The 20,347-nt window shown below is 44.0% G+C and overlaps 1 protein-coding gene across 1 annotated transcript in view; it reads left to right on the top strand.

Moving 5' to 3' along the window:
* The first annotated feature begins 2,237 nt into the window (after positions 1-2,237).
* The window catches only part of ESYT3 (extended synaptotagmin 3), a 30,305-nt gene continuing 12,195 nt past the window's right edge, over positions 2,238-20,347 (top strand). Inside the window, exons 1-10 of the mRNA XM_063161656.1 lie at positions 2,238-2,495; positions 8,275-8,316; positions 9,155-9,289; positions 9,782-9,858; positions 14,160-14,226; positions 14,809-14,898; positions 15,853-15,908; positions 18,362-18,482; positions 19,400-19,573; positions 20,104-20,186. Of these exons, the coding sequence (XP_063017726.1) occupies positions 2,238-2,495; positions 8,275-8,316; positions 9,155-9,289; positions 9,782-9,858; positions 14,160-14,226; positions 14,809-14,898; positions 15,853-15,908; positions 18,362-18,482; positions 19,400-19,573; positions 20,104-20,186 (1,103 nt within the window). The remainder of the gene's footprint in view (positions 2,496-8,274; positions 8,317-9,154; positions 9,290-9,781; positions 9,859-14,159; positions 14,227-14,808; positions 14,899-15,852; positions 15,909-18,361; positions 18,483-19,399; positions 19,574-20,103; positions 20,187-20,347) is intronic.

Below are 20,347 nucleotides of genomic sequence, written 5' to 3' on the forward strand. Positions count from 1 at the left end.
AAAGAGCAGCTGTGAGCTGTGCTGCAGGACTGGAAGTGCTCTGTCATTTGTACAGAGATAGTGCTTTTATTGTCCTTAAACCTCAGCCTAGGTTGTTGTGATAAGCTGTGCGAAGAATAAGAAACCAAAAACTGTGGGTTTATTTATTTATTTATTAAATTTAATTTATTAAATTAGCTGGTATGTATTCCACTGCAGCCCCACTGTTTTTCCTGCTCAATAAACTGACACTTGTTGATGCTTCTAAACTGCATGGCTCTCTGAGTTTGAAATAAATATCTCAAATTCAGTAAGAGTAATAATACGAAGGAGGAAAACACTGAATCTACCTTTTATAACTTCTCCTAGTAGCAAAAGCAACCTTCCTAGTCTTCAAATCACTAAGAGTCCACTTTTTCTTAGAAGCTTCTGTTTTTCTGAAAGATGGGGCTGAATCTGTCCTTGTGAAGCTTCACATGGCTGAAATTACTTAATGAATATGTTTGACAAAGCTTTAGATGACAGTGGGGAAAAATAAGCAACAAGTCAGCATCAGTCCTTGGTCACAGCTAGGACAAAACCAGGTGGTTTTGTGCATGTAGATTTATATCCTTGTAATTGTAATTTACAAGCATCTTGTAAAGATGCTTGTAATTGTGCAAACTAACCACTGTGGGGTTTTTAATACCTAGTATAAGAGAGCAGGTACTACTTCAACTTCTGCCAGTTTCTGGACTTTCCTTCACAGCTTTACAAATAGAAATGCCCTCTGGGGTCAGCCCACTGGTCCACTTGCTCCCAGTGGTATTACTGTTTAGTGGGGACATGAGCCCAGGCATTTCCTGCAGTCCTTTCCCCCCAGCCTCCACAGCTGCTGTGTCTATGATGTTAGGGAATACACTGATGGGCCCTTTCCTTGAGAATGTACCTAATCCCTTTCTGAACCTATTGATACCATCTGCCTTGCAAGTTCTAGAGATTTACTGCCCACTATGTACTGAAGTACTTCCTTAAGTGTGTTTTATAATGATTTATCTTTGCAACATCCCCAGGAAGGAGAGCATAGTCATCCTCATTTGACAGTAGGGAAAGATTAGGAGGGTTGTTTCAAAAGCACCTGTTAATAGATGTCTCATGCATGAGTTTCTCTAATGTGAGGCATTTGAGTTTTCAGATGCCTGAACTGATTTCTAGCCCAGAGCAGTCATGTGCAATGATTAACAAACAAATGGGGATCACTTGTGGTGTTGTTTGATTTATTGACTGACCCATAATTAAATACTAATTCCATAGCAAAGCAGAGACCAAACTTCATTCTCCCAGTTATGGTCAACTTCTTTTTCTTGGAGGTTTTTATCTGGCTCATCATTTGTTATCTTGTGCAGCCAGTATCAAAAGAAGGCCACAATAAAAGCTGGCATTATTCACTGATGTTCCAGACTTATCCACTGAACAAAGAGTGGCATTTGCCTGATCCAGGGGAAGCTACAGTGGAAAACACAGTGTAGAACTGGACAATGACAGCCTGTCTGTTAAAGCATGTTTATAAAGGTATAGAATTAATATCACTAGGGTGGAAAGCATCTCAAAGAGTGTCTGAGAAAACATGTCTTACAAGGAAGGCTGAGGGAGCCGGGCTTACTGAGTCTAGAGGAGATTTAGGGGGGGACCTAATAGCTCTCTACAATTACCTGACAGGAGGTTGTAGTGAGGTGGGGATCAGTCTCTTATACTGTGCCTGCATTGGGAAGCCTAGAGTACAATGGCCTCAAACCGAGGCAGGTGAGACTCAGATTACGTGTCAGAAAAAGATTTTCCCTGTGGTCTAGGGGTGAGAGTGCTGGACTGATGGTTGGACTTGTTGATCTCAAAGGTCTCTTCCAACTCTGATGATTCTGTGATTCGGTGATTCCATGATTATCAGTATTTCAGAATCTTAACTCCCGCAACATCCCCATCAAAATCTCAAGAGGACGACAAGAAAGTGCCAAGAAAGAAGGCAAACAGAAGTGTCCAGAACCAACAGGCGGTGCGTGCCCCACATGGTTGCACATCCAGCCGTGACCATGGGTCACAGGGTGTCCGCAGCGCCGCCGGAGAGCCGAGCGCCCCGGGTTGGCGTGAGGGCGGCGCGGCGGGGCGGGGCGGCGGCGGGGCCGGCCCGGGCGGGCGGAGGAGCCGCGGCGGCGGCGCGGGGGAGCGCACTCGGCAGGGGCCCCCCGGCTGCTCGGGCTGTGGCACCCGGCTCGGGCTGAGCCATGGCCCCGCGCCCCGCCGCGCTGCCGCGGCTGCTGCTCTGCTCCGCGGTGCGGGCGCTGCTGTGCCTCGGGCCCGTGTACCTGGCGGGGTACCTGGGGCTGAGCGGCAGCTGGCTGCTGCTGGCGCTGGCGCTCTGGCTCTGCTGGGGACTCAACCGGCGGGGGAAGCGCGACCGCCTGGCCGCCGCCTTGGCGCTGCTGGAGGACGAGCGGGAGGCGGTGTGCCGGGGCCTGGCCGCCCGGCACCTGCCCGCCTGGGTGAGTGAGTGAGTGAGTGAGGAGCGCGGCGCTGCCCCGCGGAACCGGCGGCGCCGAGAGCGCGGTGTCCCGGAGCGAGCGGCCGAACGGGTGGCAGCGGTGCCTTGGGCCGAGCAGTAGCGGCTTTGATTTTGAAGTCTTGCTCAGGAAAGCGAGGATTAAACTAGGAGTTGTTTAGCCCAGGAGATGTGCTGCTGTAAGTGGGTATGTAAAACCGAGTGATGTATCGCCAGAGACACCTCCCTTCAAATACATGTTGTTGCATTGCAGGTATTTTGCTGTTGAAGATACTTATTTTAGTATACTTTATACCTTCCTCATCCACTAGGTTTTCTCCCCTTTAGTGTGATTTGAAAACAAACAAAAATATATAAAAATTGTATTTTCATCCTGCTAAAAACCCAAATATTTAATTTTAAGGAGTCATCTCTGGACGGTACGGAAGGCCAACCCCTGTTTGTTGTTCACATGTGTTTCTAGTCAGTCTACGTTTTAAAGTGAAGAAACTAGAATTTCTGCCTGCCATTTTATCCTGTGTCTTGGGTTATTTATTGGGCAGTTGTGGTTGGCTAATGGAAAGGATGACGAGGTGTTTAGATATTTTTTCTTTTATCATAATTTACTTAGCATTTAAAAATTTGTCAGTGACTGGTAGGGAAATGCTTTTCTTGTAAAGGGTGTTGCATGGAGGCATTTATAGTTGGCAAACTTTTATATAGCCTACAGCACTTGGCTCTCCTTAATTCTGTGGGAAATGAAGGCAGCTGGCAGTTCTGAGGAGTGAGGCCAGGGTCTCCTGCCAGGGCTGATGCAGCTCCCTGCACATGTTCCCTCCCACCAGGCACAGAAGTCTGTCTCTGAATGAGGTTTCTGCTTGTTTGTATTGACAGAGCATAAAAAAAATCCAATTCAGGGCATTAATGAATGTGATGGTGTCAGCTCTTGCCCTGATGCTGTGAAAGCAGTGTTGTGTTTTATCCTCAAGTGCCCTGAATCATTGTAACCAGAAATTGAGCCTCTTAGTCACTGTTGAAAAATCAGGCTTGCCCCCACAGTGCACACAAATGCAAAAAGTTTCATTAGGTTTTGTGGCTGAAAGTTTCAGGCTTCATTAGTGTGGGAGCTGGTGGTCCATTATTGATTGCCCTGCACTGGGCCTTCACAAGGCTGCACAGAGAGCACTCTGTGCCCCAGCCCAGGAGAGGTTTGGGCAAATGGGGAGACTGCAGCAGAGGCCACTGGGATGGTCAGGGGCTGGAGCACCTGGGGTCTGACAATGCTGGGGCTGTTCAGTCTCCTTCAGGAAAAAGGAAGGTTTAAAGGGTCTCTCGTTTCTATCTCCCACTGCCCAGCATGTGCTCACAGAGATGGTAGAGTCAGACTCTTTCCAGAGCTCTGATTTGTGAATTCTTGGCCCTTACTCTTGGAAGGCAGGATGTGGGACCTAATGATAAAGGGGCTGCACAGTGTGCTTTTAGTTTTTATCTATATTGCCTCTTCCTTTCCTTTTGTGTGTTGGTAACTTTTGTTCATCACTTGGGTGTTTGCTCCCACACTACTCTTGTCCTTGATGCTTTTTAACTCCCCAGTTTTCATTTTCCTTCCATCCCCATCCTCTATTGGATCTACTCCTTCTATGTGCCTGTCTTGGAGACTGATTCTCACCTGATATCTATTCAGTTTATTCTCCGTGGTGTTGTCTTTTTTTATCTTTTGTTTTTGCCTTTCAGTGTTCATGAACCTTCAGTTGGGAGCTCTAAAATTCTCTGCTGAGTTCTTCTCTCCTGTCACACAGAGGTGGCAGTAGCAATACAGTTCAAGGGGAGCATGCCTTGCCTTTGCAGTGTTGTAATCTTAGGAAAGGTTCTGAAGGTGTGAAATGATGGCAGTGTCTTGGGATTCATAAAGCTTTGTCTCTTCATGTGGACTGTTATAAAATGAAGGGAATCCATCCAGTGAAGAGTTAAGAGCAGTCATTGATTTTGCTGTTGGTTAAAAGTTGTTCTCCCTAGGAAATGGCTTCTTTGAATTGGCTCAGGTTCTGCTCAGTCCTGGTATCAGTTGTTAGGAGATATACAGAATGCAGCCTTTCCTTTAGGGGGGATGCTGGGAGGGTTTCCCTAATCTACTCAACCATCTGTTTTGGGGTATTTGCAGGATTGTTTTGCAGCACCAGTTTCTTGGCTGAAACCAGCCAGTGAGTTTGGAATAGATGCATTCCTGTGCTAGACAGTGTACGTGGGCAGGCTGTGCTTCCTCAGGAAACCAGGCTGGAACGCTGCTCATGGCAGGCACAGTCAGAGCCATGGCTTGGAGAGTTGAGACCTTCTGACTTCAGCCTGTGCAGCCTTTAGCATGACTTCTGTACGAGCAGGCAGTGCTCAGAGCAGAGCCAGCCAGGCTTCCTCTTCATTCCAGCTCCTGGGGTTGTGGTGACTGCTTGTGTTGCTTTTGCCACTGGTTATATGGCTGCACATGGCAGAATCCAAGTATGCTGTGTTTCTTCCTATGTTAAACTCCTTTTACCAGGCAAAATACTACTAGGTACAGAACTATCCTTTTAAAATGTTGCCTTTTAAGTCCTTGTTCATGCAAAAGCCTTGTTTACACTTCTTTTTTTATCCCCTCTTGTATGAATAGCTAAAAATCCTGACTTTTTGTAAAAAGAAACAAACAAAACACCAAAATCCCCAACAAAACCCAAAACAACCAAACAAACAAGCAAAAAAACCAAACCAAACCCTGATGGATAGATTGCTGTGTTGTATTTGAACAGAATGGTGCTGTTGTGTCTAACATGGGTTTGTTGTTGCTGTGATCCTTGCTGTGGCTTGCTGCAGGGCAAGGTGGAGTCATGCAGAATTTACACATTTTCTTTACTTGCTAGTAATTGCCCCTTACCTGGTGTTTTTGATCTTCAAAGCTCTTTTCAAATGCTAAGTAATTTTTACTGCATTCCTTAAACTTTGGCAAGAAGCATGCCTGCTTTTGTAGATGGGTAAAACTGATTCTGATAGTGGGACTTGCCCAAGGCTGCAGGATTAAATCTTACTCTGTGTAATTTTGGCAGTATTAATTTTGGCAGCTCTTGGTGTCTGGTTCTGGGATTAGTAGGAAGTGTTTTGGGCTCCTCCTACATGTGCTGTACTGATGACAAACTCGGGGCAAGACCTTGCTGGCAGGGCTGTCACCAGTAGCAAGGGCCAGAAGTGAGTCTGAAATCCAGAGCACATGGTTCAGAGGTATGGAACAGCAGATGATGATACATTAAATTCTTGGAGTAAATGGCTGGGTCAAGAAGAGAGCTTGGTGGTGTCACTGAGCTGAACTAGCCATGTGACATGCTAGCTAGCATGTGTATTATGGGATACCCCATGGGTAGGAAAGGACTTGCTCAGAGCTTGTGTCTTACTGCACAGCGGATAATGCGCACCTGGAGACCAAGCTCTGCTTCCTCACAGAACTGCTCATTTAGTTCATCCCACTGAGTGGAGCAGAACTTTGGTGTTGAGAACCCACTGAAATTTGGTGGCCTGTCATAAAGGGCAGAAAGCTGGTTTCTGGTTTTCACTAGTCATGTAGTCAGCCAGTTTCTGTGGTGTTCTCTGCAAGAAGAGCCCATTTTGTGTCAGCCCAGGAGCTCCTGCTGGTCTTTGGTCCCAGCTTTGGAGCTCCAGCAGTGCCATTCCTTCCATCTGTCAGAGGAAACGGAGGCACCAAGTGCCTGGGTGGGACCTGGATTGCAGACACCTGAATGAAGGGGTGTCAGGTGGGGTGGAAATGTACCTGTACATTTGTGTATGCTATCACAGCATCTGAGGTGTGACACAGAGCAGTGTGATTGATTGCAGTTGCTTTGGAGGTTTGCTGTGGGCCATTGGTGGTTCAGGTGTCTGTGGTGCAAATAATGAATTCAATTTTACTTTTTCTAAAGATGGATCTAGCTACACCCTCATTCTCATAGTTTTTGCCTCTTTCCTGATGCCCCTTTGTGCTGTTTCAAGTCTCTAGGAGCCTTGCCTCTAGTGAATAATCCCAGACAACTATAATGGTTTATAATGCCCCACATTTCTCCCCTGCACATATAAGCAGTGACTTTCTCACTGGGAAGGGGTAGCCTAACTGTTGTCCTGTCCTTTGTTTTGGGTCACATCCCTCTCCTGTCTGTAAGGTGTTTTGAAGAACAAGCTCACCATGCTGCTTCCATCCCTGCTCTGTCCTTCCTACATCTGATCCCAAGCTGTGGCCCAAGTGCTGCAGGGTGTTGGTGCTTGGCAATTACATTGGAGCTGAGAAGCCAGGATTTATGTGCCCTGATGGAGAGCCTTTAGGTGGAAAATGAAAGGCTGGCAGGTGAAGAGGAGGTCCCCTGATTCACATAATCTGCCTCACTGTAAAATATCAGCAGCAGTTTGTCTGTGTTGATTGTCCCTTATGGTGCTGAGTTCTCCCTTCATCATGCAAATAGACCTGTGCAGGCTGACATTTCCATGAACTTCTGTTGTCTTATTTAATGGAAAAGTTGCTATTTAGAGCATCAAAAGAAATTTCTTATAAAAAAAATGGTAATATTACTTTGGGGTTTTTTAATGAGATCATTTGAAGCATGATTTGAACAGGGAAAATGGGCTCTTCAATCATCTATAAAGCTGTACTAAAAAACAGGCTACTATCCATTCCATCCAAACGTCTCTGAGCACCTCTCTGAAAGCTGATGAACAGTGAGGCTTTGCCTGAAAAGTGTAATTCACAGCTCTTGTAAGAGGAAGTATTGTCCTAGCCAATTACTATTATCAGGCTAGATGATAGCCAGATTCCCTTTGTATTCAGGTGCTCTAATGTCCATTCTGAGAAGCTGCTGCAGTGTCCTTCCCTTCTGCAGTAACCTGCTGCCAGCTTGTAGCACCAGCTGCAAATACCACATCCATAGGCTTTAATGTGTGACTGTAGTAAGGTGATTGTAACTCTTCACTCAGCAGCTTCTTGCAGGGGTCTGAGAGATCATTTACTTGAGAGTGGCCTCATGCCCAGTTGTCCTGATGGTGATTAAGAAAGTCATCACTTCAGGGAACTTGTGGGGTTTTGTAATGGACATACACACTTCTTGTTGGCATTTGGCGTGTCCAACTTGAAAACATGATTTATAGGTGACTATTTCATTTTAATTTCTCCTTACCATCTTAAAAGGCTCCGTGAACTGAAAACAGTGGACTGTTACACATGATAGTGTATGCTAACAGGCTTGAACTCTTACAGGGCTTCTTTTCCCTGAAGCCATTGGCACCATGTTGGTATTAGTGGAGAAATGCTGCCACAACCAAGACACTGAGTTTCCCAAGCAGGTTCTGAGTTTCCCAAAGTGTGGTGTCCTGGTTGAGGAGAGTGAGTACAGGAAACAGGTCCTGCACAGCTCATGGTCTTAAAGGGAAGTAGGTTCTCGTGGCTTCCCAAGGTATGACAAAGAGAAGGATGAGAAATCTAATGCTGCTTTACATCATGAGCAGGAAGTGACACTTGCTTTAATCATGTAAATGTGCCCAGAGGCATCCTGATACATCAGTGCACGTGGGTTCTTTGCCTTTTACTATTCTTTACTGGCTTCTTTGCATTTTACAATTTTTCAAGGAGGTAGTCAATTATAAAGGATGTATGTATGAAGGCAGAGGGATCTCGGCTAACTCTGACAATTGTTCCACACTCCATGCTATCTTTTGCATGTGCTGCAGTGTGCTCAAACAGATGGCACATGGCACTCACTTTTATTTTTCTTTGCATCCAGGTTCACTTCCCTGATGTTGAACGAGTGGAGTGGCTGAACAAGGTGAGGAGCTCTGAACTCCAGCTGGTGAAGCCACCTGCTCTCATCCAAACTCTGTGGGACAAGTCTGAGAAAGTTATCAAATTACTACTAAATTAGCATAATTCAATTGTATTAGTGTCTATACTGAAGTATGGAGTCACTTGAGTGTGGGGTTGCCACTGAGGCTGAGAGCCAATGTGATCCTGGTTGATACAAGTTTGATAAATTCAACACTTCATTCTGAGACTAGAAGAAAATGAAACTGTTTGTGTGTATATATGGATACATACATGTGTATGTTATTATTATTATTTTAGCAAACTTAGTGGTATTCCTCCTACCAGAAAGGTTCCCAGAGAGCACTGAGGCCAATGCTTCCATCAGCAGGTGTGGTCAACCTCTCAAAGCAAAACAGCTGAACTTGCAAATTAGCATCTAAGTGACTATCTTCTTTTTTGGGGTTTGTTTTTTTGGGTTTTTTTAAGCAAATTTTCTTTTTTATATAAAAGCTCATCTCAGTCCTCTAAATAAACCTAACTCCAGGGAACATTGTGACACTTTAGAGTAATTAGGAATTATTGTACTTAAGAGATTTGACCGTGGGCTTCATTGGCTCCTGTGGTTAGAAGCAGCCTCCATGGTACTGGAAATTTACCCTTCAGTCCCTGAAACAAATTCCATTTCTAAGGAACAGAGATGGATCCTTCCATAAGGATGACTTAAGTGCACAAAGTTGACTTGGTATTTTAAAAGGACAGATATCAATAGCCAGGGTTCTGTAATGGGTGTGTTTGTTTCTCAGCAAAAGCTGTCTTACTCAAAGACTCTTCAATGTGTTCCTGCTTTCACCCTCCTTTAGGTCCTTGTACAGGCTTGGCCATACTTTGGAACAATCATGGAAAAAACATTTAAAGAAGTTCTTGAGCCAAAAATCAGAGCAAAGAGTGTACATCTGAAAACATGCACCTTTACCAAGATCCACTTTGGCGAGAAGGTAGTGGGAGTCTTTTGTAACTCTTGTGGTTCTTTTTTGAAAAGTTCACGTGGAAAGGGAGTGAGATGTTCAGCTCTGTAATAACTTTGCTCCCTCCTCATGTTCACTTGAGCATCTTCACTATGAGGGAAAGATCATACAGGAAAGATACACATCTCTTCCCACTTGCTGTCAGCATCCTGGTACTAGAGATGGAAAAAAAGGATTATATCTGTATCTATTTCTGTTGTAGCCTTGCAACAGAAGTTTTCAGTGCTCTCTAAGGCTTGCAGGATGGCCTAGGGCTGCTGCCCTGTGTTTGAGGACTGTCAAGGCCATTCTGTCTTTAAAGAAAAAAACACCTGAAGTGATATATTAATATTTTGCATGCAGTTTTGCAAAGTATTTAATTAATGCTTCTGTACTCAAATTCATCAAAGTGAGTAGGACTTTTCACTTATGCTTAGCTTGATAGATGTTGACTATGTTGTATCTTGTTTGTCTCTATTTCAGTGCCCTAGAATTAATGGAATAAAAGCCTACACCAAAGAAATTGATAGAAGCCAAGTTACCCTGGACCTGCAGATCTGGTAATATTGCATCATTGATTCTGTAGATGGTTCTTAACTTACTGCCTGTGCATGTGTCATGCTGGACTGGGCCTAGAATGATGTGAGATAATCTGTCTCCCAGCTGGCTGTCCTCAGTGGTTACAGGAGTGAAATGTGCATCAGCCTGTAGACCAGAAATGACCTGCACAGCTCTAAGTGTTACCTCTGGCCCATCAGGGCTGCCATGGATATAAGAACTTGTCCCTTGGCTTTGCCATGGATGGCAGTGAGAACCAAGTTTTCAAATTGTGTTTCCTCTTCTCAGGAATGCTCTCAGGTCTGGAGATGCTCGGTCTATCTTGCCCTCTGTGGTTTCTCATTAGTCCAACCTCTCCAGTTCTTCCAGAACTACTTGCACTATTTATTTTTTAATTCCTTCCTCGAGATTAATCTTCTGTTTCAGTCATTTGTTCTATGTGCCATCCAACACATTTGCTTTTTTGATTACAGCTATTTTCTGAGCAGAATACTGCCTCTAGCTCTATTAACAACAACAACAACAAAATTGGATAAAACATTTAATACCTCCCAGGGTGTTTTGAATGAGCTTGTATGTTTTGTTAACATCAGAGCCATTGCAGAGCTCCTGGTTTAGCCCTGGAGAAGGGACTTGCTGGGGGAATTACCACTTGCATGCTGCTGTAGCTCTGTAAGTTTAGTGGGTGACTGAGCTGCCTAATATCCTAATATAAATTGGCTTTTCATGGTAGTGCCAGGAAAAAGCTGTGAAATTATGGACTGTCTTGGCAATAGAAGTTGGGTATGTGCTCCTGAAATTCTGCTAGGTGACTACCTGTAAACAGAGCTCCTCCGACCTGTGCCTGCTGCTCACCATGGCAGTGGCATGGCAGCATCCCCAGCCCTGGCAGAGCATCCTCACTCCCTGTAAATTCACATGCTTGATTTTCAGCCAGATGTTTCAGTGCTGTTGTTGTAATACCCAGGTCAGTGTTAGGGCCTTTGGCAAATCATTCATGCTTTCCATGTTGAGATTGAGAGGAGATCTAATGCCTTTTAAGCCTTGCAGAAGGTTCCTGTGTTCTCTGCTAAACTGCTTCTCCCACATGCTCATTTTCACTGTGTTTTGACAAACCTTTGCAGAGGGATTCCCCCACCTCTGCATTCCAGTCCCTCTGGCAGACCCATCAACATCTCCGAACTGGTCAAGCACTCCTGTTCCTCATGGTGATGCTGATAACCTAACCTGAGCTGGTGCCATCTGATAACCCCAGTATTTTCTGTATTCACACAGGAGTGTGGGTTTGCCTTGCCTCTCTGGTGGGGGTCTCTTCTCTAGGGCTGCATTAAGGCCTCAGCTTCACTTGTGTTCATATCTTCACATCAATGTCTGCAACTAAGTTGTGTTGTGCATCCTGCAGTGTCTGCAGGAGATTGTGTGTTGCTATCAGGATCACAGAGAGGCAAATCTGTGATTGGTGCTATTATGTACCTGCCTTTTTCTGGATTACCAATAGAACAGGGTTTTTTGCTACTTAGAGGAGATGGAGTTGGGTTACCCCAGTGTGAGGCTGTCCTTCACTCTACCTCTTGGTCACTGTGCTGTTGAGGTTTTAATGACTGCTCTGTTTACAGGGCTGTGTGCTGGCATCGCAGCACTGGAGAAGACAGTGAAGTGCTGTGGGTGCCTGTGGGGTGCACTGTGCAGTGCTGGCACCACAGTGACTCTTGGGTTAGGTTTCTGTGCTCTGTAAATGCTTCTTGCTTTCAGTCTCTCAATAGCACAGGAGGATAGCATTTTTCCCTCCAGTTTTATCAAGAAGGCAACTAGTTGTTGAAGCCCAGTGTCTTTGATGTGACATGGAGAAAGTACAGGAAGAGGGTCGGGGTAGAATAAACCTTTCCTTCTTACCCTTCTTTTGTAGTCTGTATGGAACCAATTTTTTGGGTAGTTTATTAGCCGCTCATAGACATGAGATCCCTTGAAGGGCTTTGTTTCACCATGTGCTCCTGATCTCACCAATATGGTGCAACACTGAATGCTGTGGTTCAGTTCTATGGGCTATGTAAAGAGGAGCTTCCTTTCCCCTGTGTTAAGTTTGTGGTATCACAAATTGCATCCCTTGCTTTGGGAAGTGTGAAAAATAGCACTTAGAGGTTCCTTATTTGTGTGGGCTGTAGTTGTCCTTGAGGAGGCTGGGCCAAAGGGGGCTTTCAGCATGGGGGCCATGAGAAGATGGGGCCCCTGGGCAGTTACTTTACAGGCAGGGAATTGCTTGGTCTTTTTCTGAAGGGAGGTGCAGACATCCAGGTTAGTTAAACTTGCCGGCTCTGGTGGCAGCCCTGCCTTCAGCCAGTGGATTGCCTTTGTGTCACAAAGACTGGGCCCAGCTTTTCCAGCCAAGTACAGAACAGACACAGATATTTGCACTTGAAAAAGGTTCTCATCCACAGCACAGGCATATCTGCATCACCTTGTGCAACAGGTGATGCAGGAGAGAAACAACAGGTGATTCTTCCACCCTCCACAGGTGGGTAGAGCACAGTCCTGTACAGGGTGGGGGATCTCAGCCTTTTGAGTGTCAAGGCTTGAGTTTGGCTCAGGTGTGCTCTGGGGCAGGATAGCAGAGAGCACAGCAAGGTTGTGCTGCACAGGAGGAGCAGATGAAAGCATGAGCAGCTGGGACTGGAAATGAGGAATAAACTAATGAACTAAAGATTCATCCTTCCTACCAAGCACCCTGGCAGAGGATGATACCTGTATGAGGCAGACGGAAGGCTAATTTAAGGCTCAGACTCTGGTAAGACTTCTCTGACATCTTTACTGGAGAAAAGAGACATCTAGAACTGAGTGGGAAAAGTTTTTGACTGTGTGGAAAGGTAGAAAGTCTGTAAAACGCCACAGCTCTTACTTGTGTTGTGTTAGGCACTTGCAAAAGCTGAATTAAATCCTCTTGGATTAATTACTGCAAATTAAGGAACTAATTTTGGCTCCTCATTTAGAATTTTATTGTAACAATGCTCTATTAGCACACAGTGTAATGACCTGTAAGATAATGTCAAAGTTGTAGAAGTTAACAAACATAAAATAAGTTTAATTATGTCACTAGCTTTTAAGAAAGAGTGTGTTAATTTCAGCATGGTTTATGAGGCTGGAAATAAGAAATGAGGATGCTCCAACATTAAAGACTTTATGTGTATGAGCTCCTGAAATTCTGCTAGGTGACTACCTGTTAACAAATATACAAAAACCTTTGCTTGCAGAAGTGGAGGCAAATTCACAGGGTTGTGCAGTCTTGGCAGGTTTTTTGGGGTGGGAGGGAATCTGTCTGTATGCAAATTACAGTTTGAATTTGTGGCAACTGCAGCAGTATTTGCCCCATATACATGAGGTCAGAGCAGAACTCCTGCCCTTTTCCTTTGATTATGGAGTGAAGTTATGCATGCAGGCAGCAAGCACAGCACATTCACTGCTGCAGCACCTTTACACCCTGCTTTACCTGCAGGGTGTTTGTGTGTCTGCAGCCAGAGCTATTTCTCAGGGGGCTGAAAGGGAACTTGGTAGCTCCCTTCAGTTGTTTTCTGCCAGAGGCATCAACAGATCTGCAGGGTTCTGCTCCCTAGGGTGTGGCTATTGGTTTCTGCATAAAGTGATGTTTGTACTTTAATAAAAGTCTAAGGTGCTTTCCAAATGGCCAAAGTACCACGTTCAGCATTTGCTTTATTTAAAGCCTGATGTTCTCCATGGCAACTGACCAAAATCTGATCTAAGTAGTTGTCTTTGAATTCAGCCTCAAGGAAACCTGGTTATTTTTAGTGATAAATTTGTCCTTCAAGTGGGTTTTTGGGTTGTGGGCATGGGTGATCTTTGGGCTTTTTGGGTGTGGGCCAGGTGGGAACCTCATGAGTAATGGCAGGATGGCTCTGCACCAGCCTGGGGGCTGAGTCACCCTGTGGGGTGGGATCAGGCTCTTGGCAGAGAAGGGAGCAAAAGAGCAATGGCTCTGACCTTGAAATTTGAGTGAGCATCTTGGTCTCCTTCGTGGAGCAAGCTTGCTCCAGCCAACCCCCTGTCTTAAGAATGGAAAAGTAGCCTGGAAATACAGATGTTGCTTCAATGTTTTACAGGTACATCAATATCCCAGCTGACTGAAAGATCTGACCTTTGTTCAGCTTCCCTTTTTCAGTCACTTGAAAATCCATCTCTGCCTCTGGGTTCATGTTGTCAATCCTTAAACTGATTTCATTTATTCTCTGTACAGCCCCAAATTTCTCATGGGGCTAATTGCAAACTGTGGAATAATGTGAGAATTTTCTTTCAGTTACATAGGGGACTGTGAGATTCACATGGACATATCGAAATTCAATCTTGGCGTGAAAGGTGTACAGGTGGGTGCAGTGCTAACATTGTCTGTTCAAGGCTGTGTGGGGAGGAGGTGGCACCTCCCAGTGGGGAGGTCATGGCAACTGGGAAACTAGCAGCTGTCAGGCTTGGAATGATTGGCTTTATCTCCTTGTTCTTGGCTGCAGAAATGAGGCCTTCCATGGAAAGCACTTAAATGCCACTTCTAAGCTTCATAGAATGACTCTTAAACAGGGTTGGTGCTGGAGTATGTGTGGGCCAGCAGCTGCCACTGGAGTTCAGAGGAGCTCAGAATGTTGGTAGAGGACTTCAGAAGAACCATGATGTTCATAAACTGGTGTAGATTAAACCAAGAACCTGTTCTTGGAGTGTTGAAAGCTAGTAGACAAATGGCTCCATTGTATGGTAGGATTGCAGAGAGACTCCACAAACACAGAAGGCATTGCCTGATATCAGTAGCAATGGTTGGGGGGGAAATTTTTTTTTATTAAATTCTAAATAAAATTCAAGTGGAATTTCTAAAATTATCTCCATCACTGAACAGCTCAGAGTTTTGAAGCTGCACCATGAGAATACCTTAACCCTGAGCTTTCCTGTTCTGTTTGCAGCTGTATGGGACATTGCGGGTGATCCTGGAGCCTCTCCTGACAGATGCACCCTTTGTTGGAGCAGTGACCTTGTTTTTCATGCAGAAACCGGTGAGTCAGGCTATTGGGTTATCACTGATAACCCAAACTGCTTAACTGTGAATGCCTCACAGTTCAGGTGCTTAAATGACAAATTCCTAATTGTTCAGTGTCCCTCTTGAATTCTGGGAGGATGTGAATTAATTCACTGTATACTTTTGTAGTAGTGCCTAAATATTTACTCGCTTCACTCTGAGAATGGGAGGACTGTCTTATGGTGGCAGCACAGGAGCTGTTTCTGCAAGGTTTCTGGCTGCTCTACCTTCCCATTCATGGATTTTAAGTGCAGTCATTTTGGAGACCATTCATGGTTGCCTTTTGAAAGCTTGCCTGTTTAAGGTCGTGTCCCTTGTACTCAATTGTGGTTTAATAAAATATGAGAAACCTTCTAGTCTTGTAAGAAGCAGTTATCTTACAGCACACAGCTTTGCTTGTGGTTTATGCTCTGCTTGAGTTCATGAAAGTCATACATTTTTGATCTTGAATGAGGTGTTTTTGTGTAGCAGCATTATTTTAGCACATGAAAGAGCCTCTTTTTTTTAATTGTACAAATAGGAATACAGACTCCTGAAACCAGTGGTATTTGTGAATCCCTCTGCCTCAGGGCATAGGCCAACCCCTAAAGTGTAAGGAAGAGAAAACTTCAAAGTCTTAACAGAGTTGCTGAATTTCCTTTATGACCCCGGGGTATCTGCCAGTGGCCATTGCTAAGGACTGAATGCTGACTTTGCTTCTTCCTGCACGTTCAGTTCCAGTGATACCCTCAATTCAGGATGGCAAATAAAATAGATAAGGGAATTGATACCAGCTGTTGATTCTAATGTACAGATGCAATTGGTGGTGCAGGTTTTCCTTCCTTTAGACATCTGCCTTTGTTCTAGAAGGCTTTCCCTTTTAAATTCTACATTTATTTTAAAATAAATTGTAATAGTCCTGTATAATATTTTCTCCCCAATCTTGTTGTAGCATTTGGAAATCAACTGGGCAGGCATGAGCAACCTTCTGGATGTCCCAGGAATTAAGTGAGTGTCTACTTTGCTTTACTTTATTCTTTGAAAAATTTTTGGAAGTTGGGATGTGGTTCTTGTTGAACCAAAGCTGTTGTTGAGAGCTTTGTGTGTAAGGTGTTGTGCTGATGTTCACCCCCTTGTATCTGGTTGTGGCAAAACCTGAGAAGGGTCCTTTTTACATTCTGGCAAAACTGTTTCAATCACTTCATTACATTTAGGATGGGAATAGTAAATCCCCCAAACAACAATGACTTATAAACTAAAAACAAGCCCTTCTGTTTCCCATGTGCAAGTTATTTGCAAAGGTAGATGAAGTAGGTTTAGTCTGGCAGACTGCTTTTTTAAATTTACAGTGAAGTAAATTTAAAAAGGCAAGGTATCACAGAGTTGCAGTCCCTCTGAAAAACTCAAGTACAATCCATGGTAAAGAGAACTGCACCAGATTTATAAGGAGAAGAGTTTTCTTTCTGTGTAATCTGCCCACCCTTTAGGTGTAGCTCTTCTCCAGTGCCTCTTGGGTTAGTAGTACATTCATAAAACTTGCACAGCAAGGACAAAAATCTTAGTGGTTTTCAGTATTGTTACAAACTGCTTCACCAGATTAGGGATTCAGTTTGTTCTTGAGTGTAAGGAGAAAGTTCTGTTGCACAAGAGGAAAATACATGGGGTTACACAGCCATTGCCTTTGTCCCTTTCAGAAGTATCTGTTCCTCTCTGCTCCCCTGCAGCTCACGGTTTGCAGACTCAGGAAGAGTCTGGCCACTTTAGGTGCCAGTTAATGCATTAAAGATCCTCTGAAGGCTTTTGATGTTGCATGAGAGGAAGTTTCCTTTTTCTCTTAATTTGAGGCCTGAGTGGCCTTTTGCCCTGGAGTTTAGCCTGAGAGCTCCAGTTTTTATCAGAGGAATTAATCTGTTCTTTTCTAACTTGGTTTCCCTAATCCTTGCATGGAGAAGGCCTGTAGGTGTTCCAGCCTACAGCCTCTCATATAATTAAGTGCAAATTTGGTGTCCTAAATTTTTACTGCCTGGTTCTCCCACAGGGATTTGCACACAGAAACCTTTGCTTGTTCCTCAGCAGTGCAATGAAAGCTGGGAGCAAAACATGCCTGACCATGAATGGGCTGAAGTACAGGTTGAACAAGAGCCCTCCCTGTCAAATGAATTTGGCTCACTTAAGATAGCAAAGAAACTGGATGCAGTCATCTGTCCTCACAAGCTGTGTTTAGTTGGGTGTACCCTGAGACTTGGGAGAGGGGACAATTCTGTGACATTCCTGTGGGTTTTTTTTTACAGGAAAACCAAGAGCCTGACCAAGGCTCCTGGTTTACCATGTGGAGTAGAAGACTTTCCTTATGTTCTTTTTGTGTGAATCCAGCCTCCTCTGTGAATTGGGACAATTTTGTTACGCAGTCATACCCTTATAGGCACTAGATCTGTCAAGAGGATGAGTCTTTCAGATAATTGGTGCTCCTAGGTTTTCCTCTTAATGTAATTTTTTGCTTATGCTAGGTTGTAGTGGTGTGTTGAAATCCTCTCATTCATCACCTGGAGAGTACTTGGACATCTCTGATAGCCATATACTTCTTGTACCTGCTGCACAAGAAGAGCAGTTGTAAAGCAAAGATTTGAACTGCAAAGCTAAAACTGTGCAAGTTGTAATTAGGCTGCAAAGTTCCTTGAACTCCAAGATAGTGCCCTCGATTCAGCCAATGTGATCTCCAGTTACTTCAAAAGAAATTTTCCTTCTTAGTGCAAATTCTGCCAAGATCCAGAACCTCATCTGAGAAATGAGATTGGCTAGTTTTTTTTTTTTTTAATGTGTCTGTCTGCTTCAATTTTGTCAAAAGGTCTCATCAGGTGGCCAAGAGTAGGCAGCAGTGTGTGCTGTGGCCGTTTCTATCTAAAAACAAACTAGCTTGAGGACTTGAGCCCCTAGCAAAATGCTGAAACCTCCTGATTCCCTTCTCCCTTTGTCCATGTCTGGTGTTATTCCTAAGGAAACCCAGAAGTCACTTAAGTTTGACGTGTTTGGGTGTGTGCATGAAGTTTTCACACAGCCTGAGCTCCCATTCATCATTTACAACGATGAGCCAAATTCACACCCTGCAACAGGGATGCTCCTGTTGCAAGTCTGCAGCACTAAATTGGAGATGAATGGCCACTCTGCAGCTCTTTCATACAATCATAAACTTTGAAAAATATCTTTATAGATCACCAAGTCCAACCATTAACCTAATACTGCCAAGCCCATCACTGAACTATGTGCCTAAGCACTTTTACAGTCTTTTAAATGCTTCCAGAGGTGGTGACCCAACCATTTCCCTGGTTGTCCTGTTCTAATTCTTGGCAATACTTTGGGGGGAGCTAGGCCACACTGTCACTTCGCAATGCTCATTCTTTCTGCTGTCCCTTACTTTCCCTCCTGAGTTGTGACTGATGGTTGCCTTTTTCCCCCACCTGCAGTGTAATGTCAGACTCATTAATTCAAGACTTCATTGCTGCACGGCTGGTTCTGCCCAACAGAGTCACAGTGCCTCTGAAAAAGAACATGAACATTGCCCACTTGAGGTTCCCTGTCCCCCAGGTGAGTTGTTTTTTCAGTGACATAGTGTTTATCTACCTGAGTGATGCATCCAAGCTTAGTGTCTTTGGATGCTGCATCAGCTCTTTCAGCCTGAGTTGTGGGCTTTCAGTAAGTAATATTTCAGAAATATAAAAGCAGTGTTGGATAATAATTTGGGAGGGGGAGACATGGGCACTGGGAGTTCCTACCTTCTCTACAAGTCATAAGGAGTCTGTTTGTACTCTGAGCTCATTTCCCAATTAAACCTTTACTCTGTAACTGCAGATCTGTGGTACATGCAAATGAGAGGAAAAATATATAAGCAGTGTCATGCTATTTGATATTTTTACTAATGCTGTGAAGAATTGTAAAATAGGGAACTTGGAGGATCACATATTGTTACAAAAACAATTTCCTAAATTCTCAACATATCCAGGTCTTCAATCTTCTTCATCCATTAAATACCTAATACTAATGAGGACAAATGTAAATGAGTGACTTAGGCATGTTCACTGTTGCAAACTTGCATCACTAATTTGAAGTGGAATGGCTCCTGTGCAATAAAATAAGAACCTGCCAGTGAGTGCTTAGTTCCTCCTTCAGTCAGTGGGAGTTGATCTTTACACTTGATTTGACTGTGGCTGTAATGCTGTGTGCATATGTATATTTCTGATTTAAAAATAAATATTTCCTATACAGTTATCTAGATTGAATTTTGCATCACTTTAAGGGGGCTTTTTTTCCCCTCTAGGCAAATGGTGGAAGAAATGCTTTATTACAGCTGTCATTGGAAATGCACTGCATCAAACTAAATGTCTTTGCAGAACTGTCATGGTGACTACCCTTGCTGCCTGAAATAAACAGTTTTAGGAGGCAGCATATTATAATTATCCAAAGATTGCATTTTCATGACCAATTCTGTATCTTATTTTATGCAGGGAGTAATAAGGGTTCATCTGTTAGAAGCTGAAAACCTTGTCCAGAAAGACAATTTCCTTGGTGCCATCAGGGGCAAGTCTGATCCGTACGCTCTCCTCCGCGTTGGCACCATGCAGTATCGAAGCAAGACAGTCTCCAGGGATCTTAATCCCATTTGGAATGAGACATTTGAGGTACTGAGCCTTTTGATCTTTCCATCTGGAGGATACACAGCCATTTACATCCCTGTGCTTGCAGGACCTTCTCTTAGCTGACTGCACAGAGCAGGTGGACTTCCTTGTTTCTTGGTTGAGGCATTTGTGTCCCTTAACCAAGTTCAAATTTACATTGTAAACTTGAAATGTCCTTCAGGTTGATCTGATTTACATGTGTGGGTTTTTGGAGGAGGTGCAAAACACTGCTTTAAATACCAATCAGTGCATCAGCCTATGCAGTTGCAGGCTGCTCTAGCATTAATTCCTCTCTGCTTATTAGGGATACCAGTTTGAGGGGTTTAACTTGTAGGTCAAAAACAAGCAAACAATGTGAAGTATTTTCACCTATAATCAATTGTATTTGTTATGCATTTAACCGTAAGAAAGAACAGGGAATGTCCTTAATGTGTTAGACTGTTGTCAAGTGTCCTGTTCTTGTCCACAGCCTGAGCCTCAATATGTGTATGTGAATGCTTTTTATTTGTAATCAATACCTCTTTCTCCTCCAGTTTGTTGTTCATGAAGTGCCTGGTCAGGACTTAGAAGTGGATTTGTATGATGAAGATCCAGATAAAGATGACTTTATGGGCAGGTAAATTAGCAAGACCTTTGATCAGGGTCCAGTAGCCTCTGCTGTGGGACATCTGAATTACTCATGCTGAAAATTTCATACTGTTGGAAGAGATTCCCTTTGCCCAGATATTAATACCACATAATTAGTTCCTAGTGCAACTAATGTTGGACAAGGTTGCA

Source organism: Melospiza melodia, chromosome 8 (genome assembly GCF_035770615.1).
Source record: "Melospiza melodia melodia isolate bMelMel2 chromosome 8, bMelMel2.pri, whole genome shotgun sequence".
Lineage (NCBI taxonomy): Eukaryota > Metazoa > Chordata > Aves > Passeriformes > Passerellidae > Melospiza > Melospiza melodia.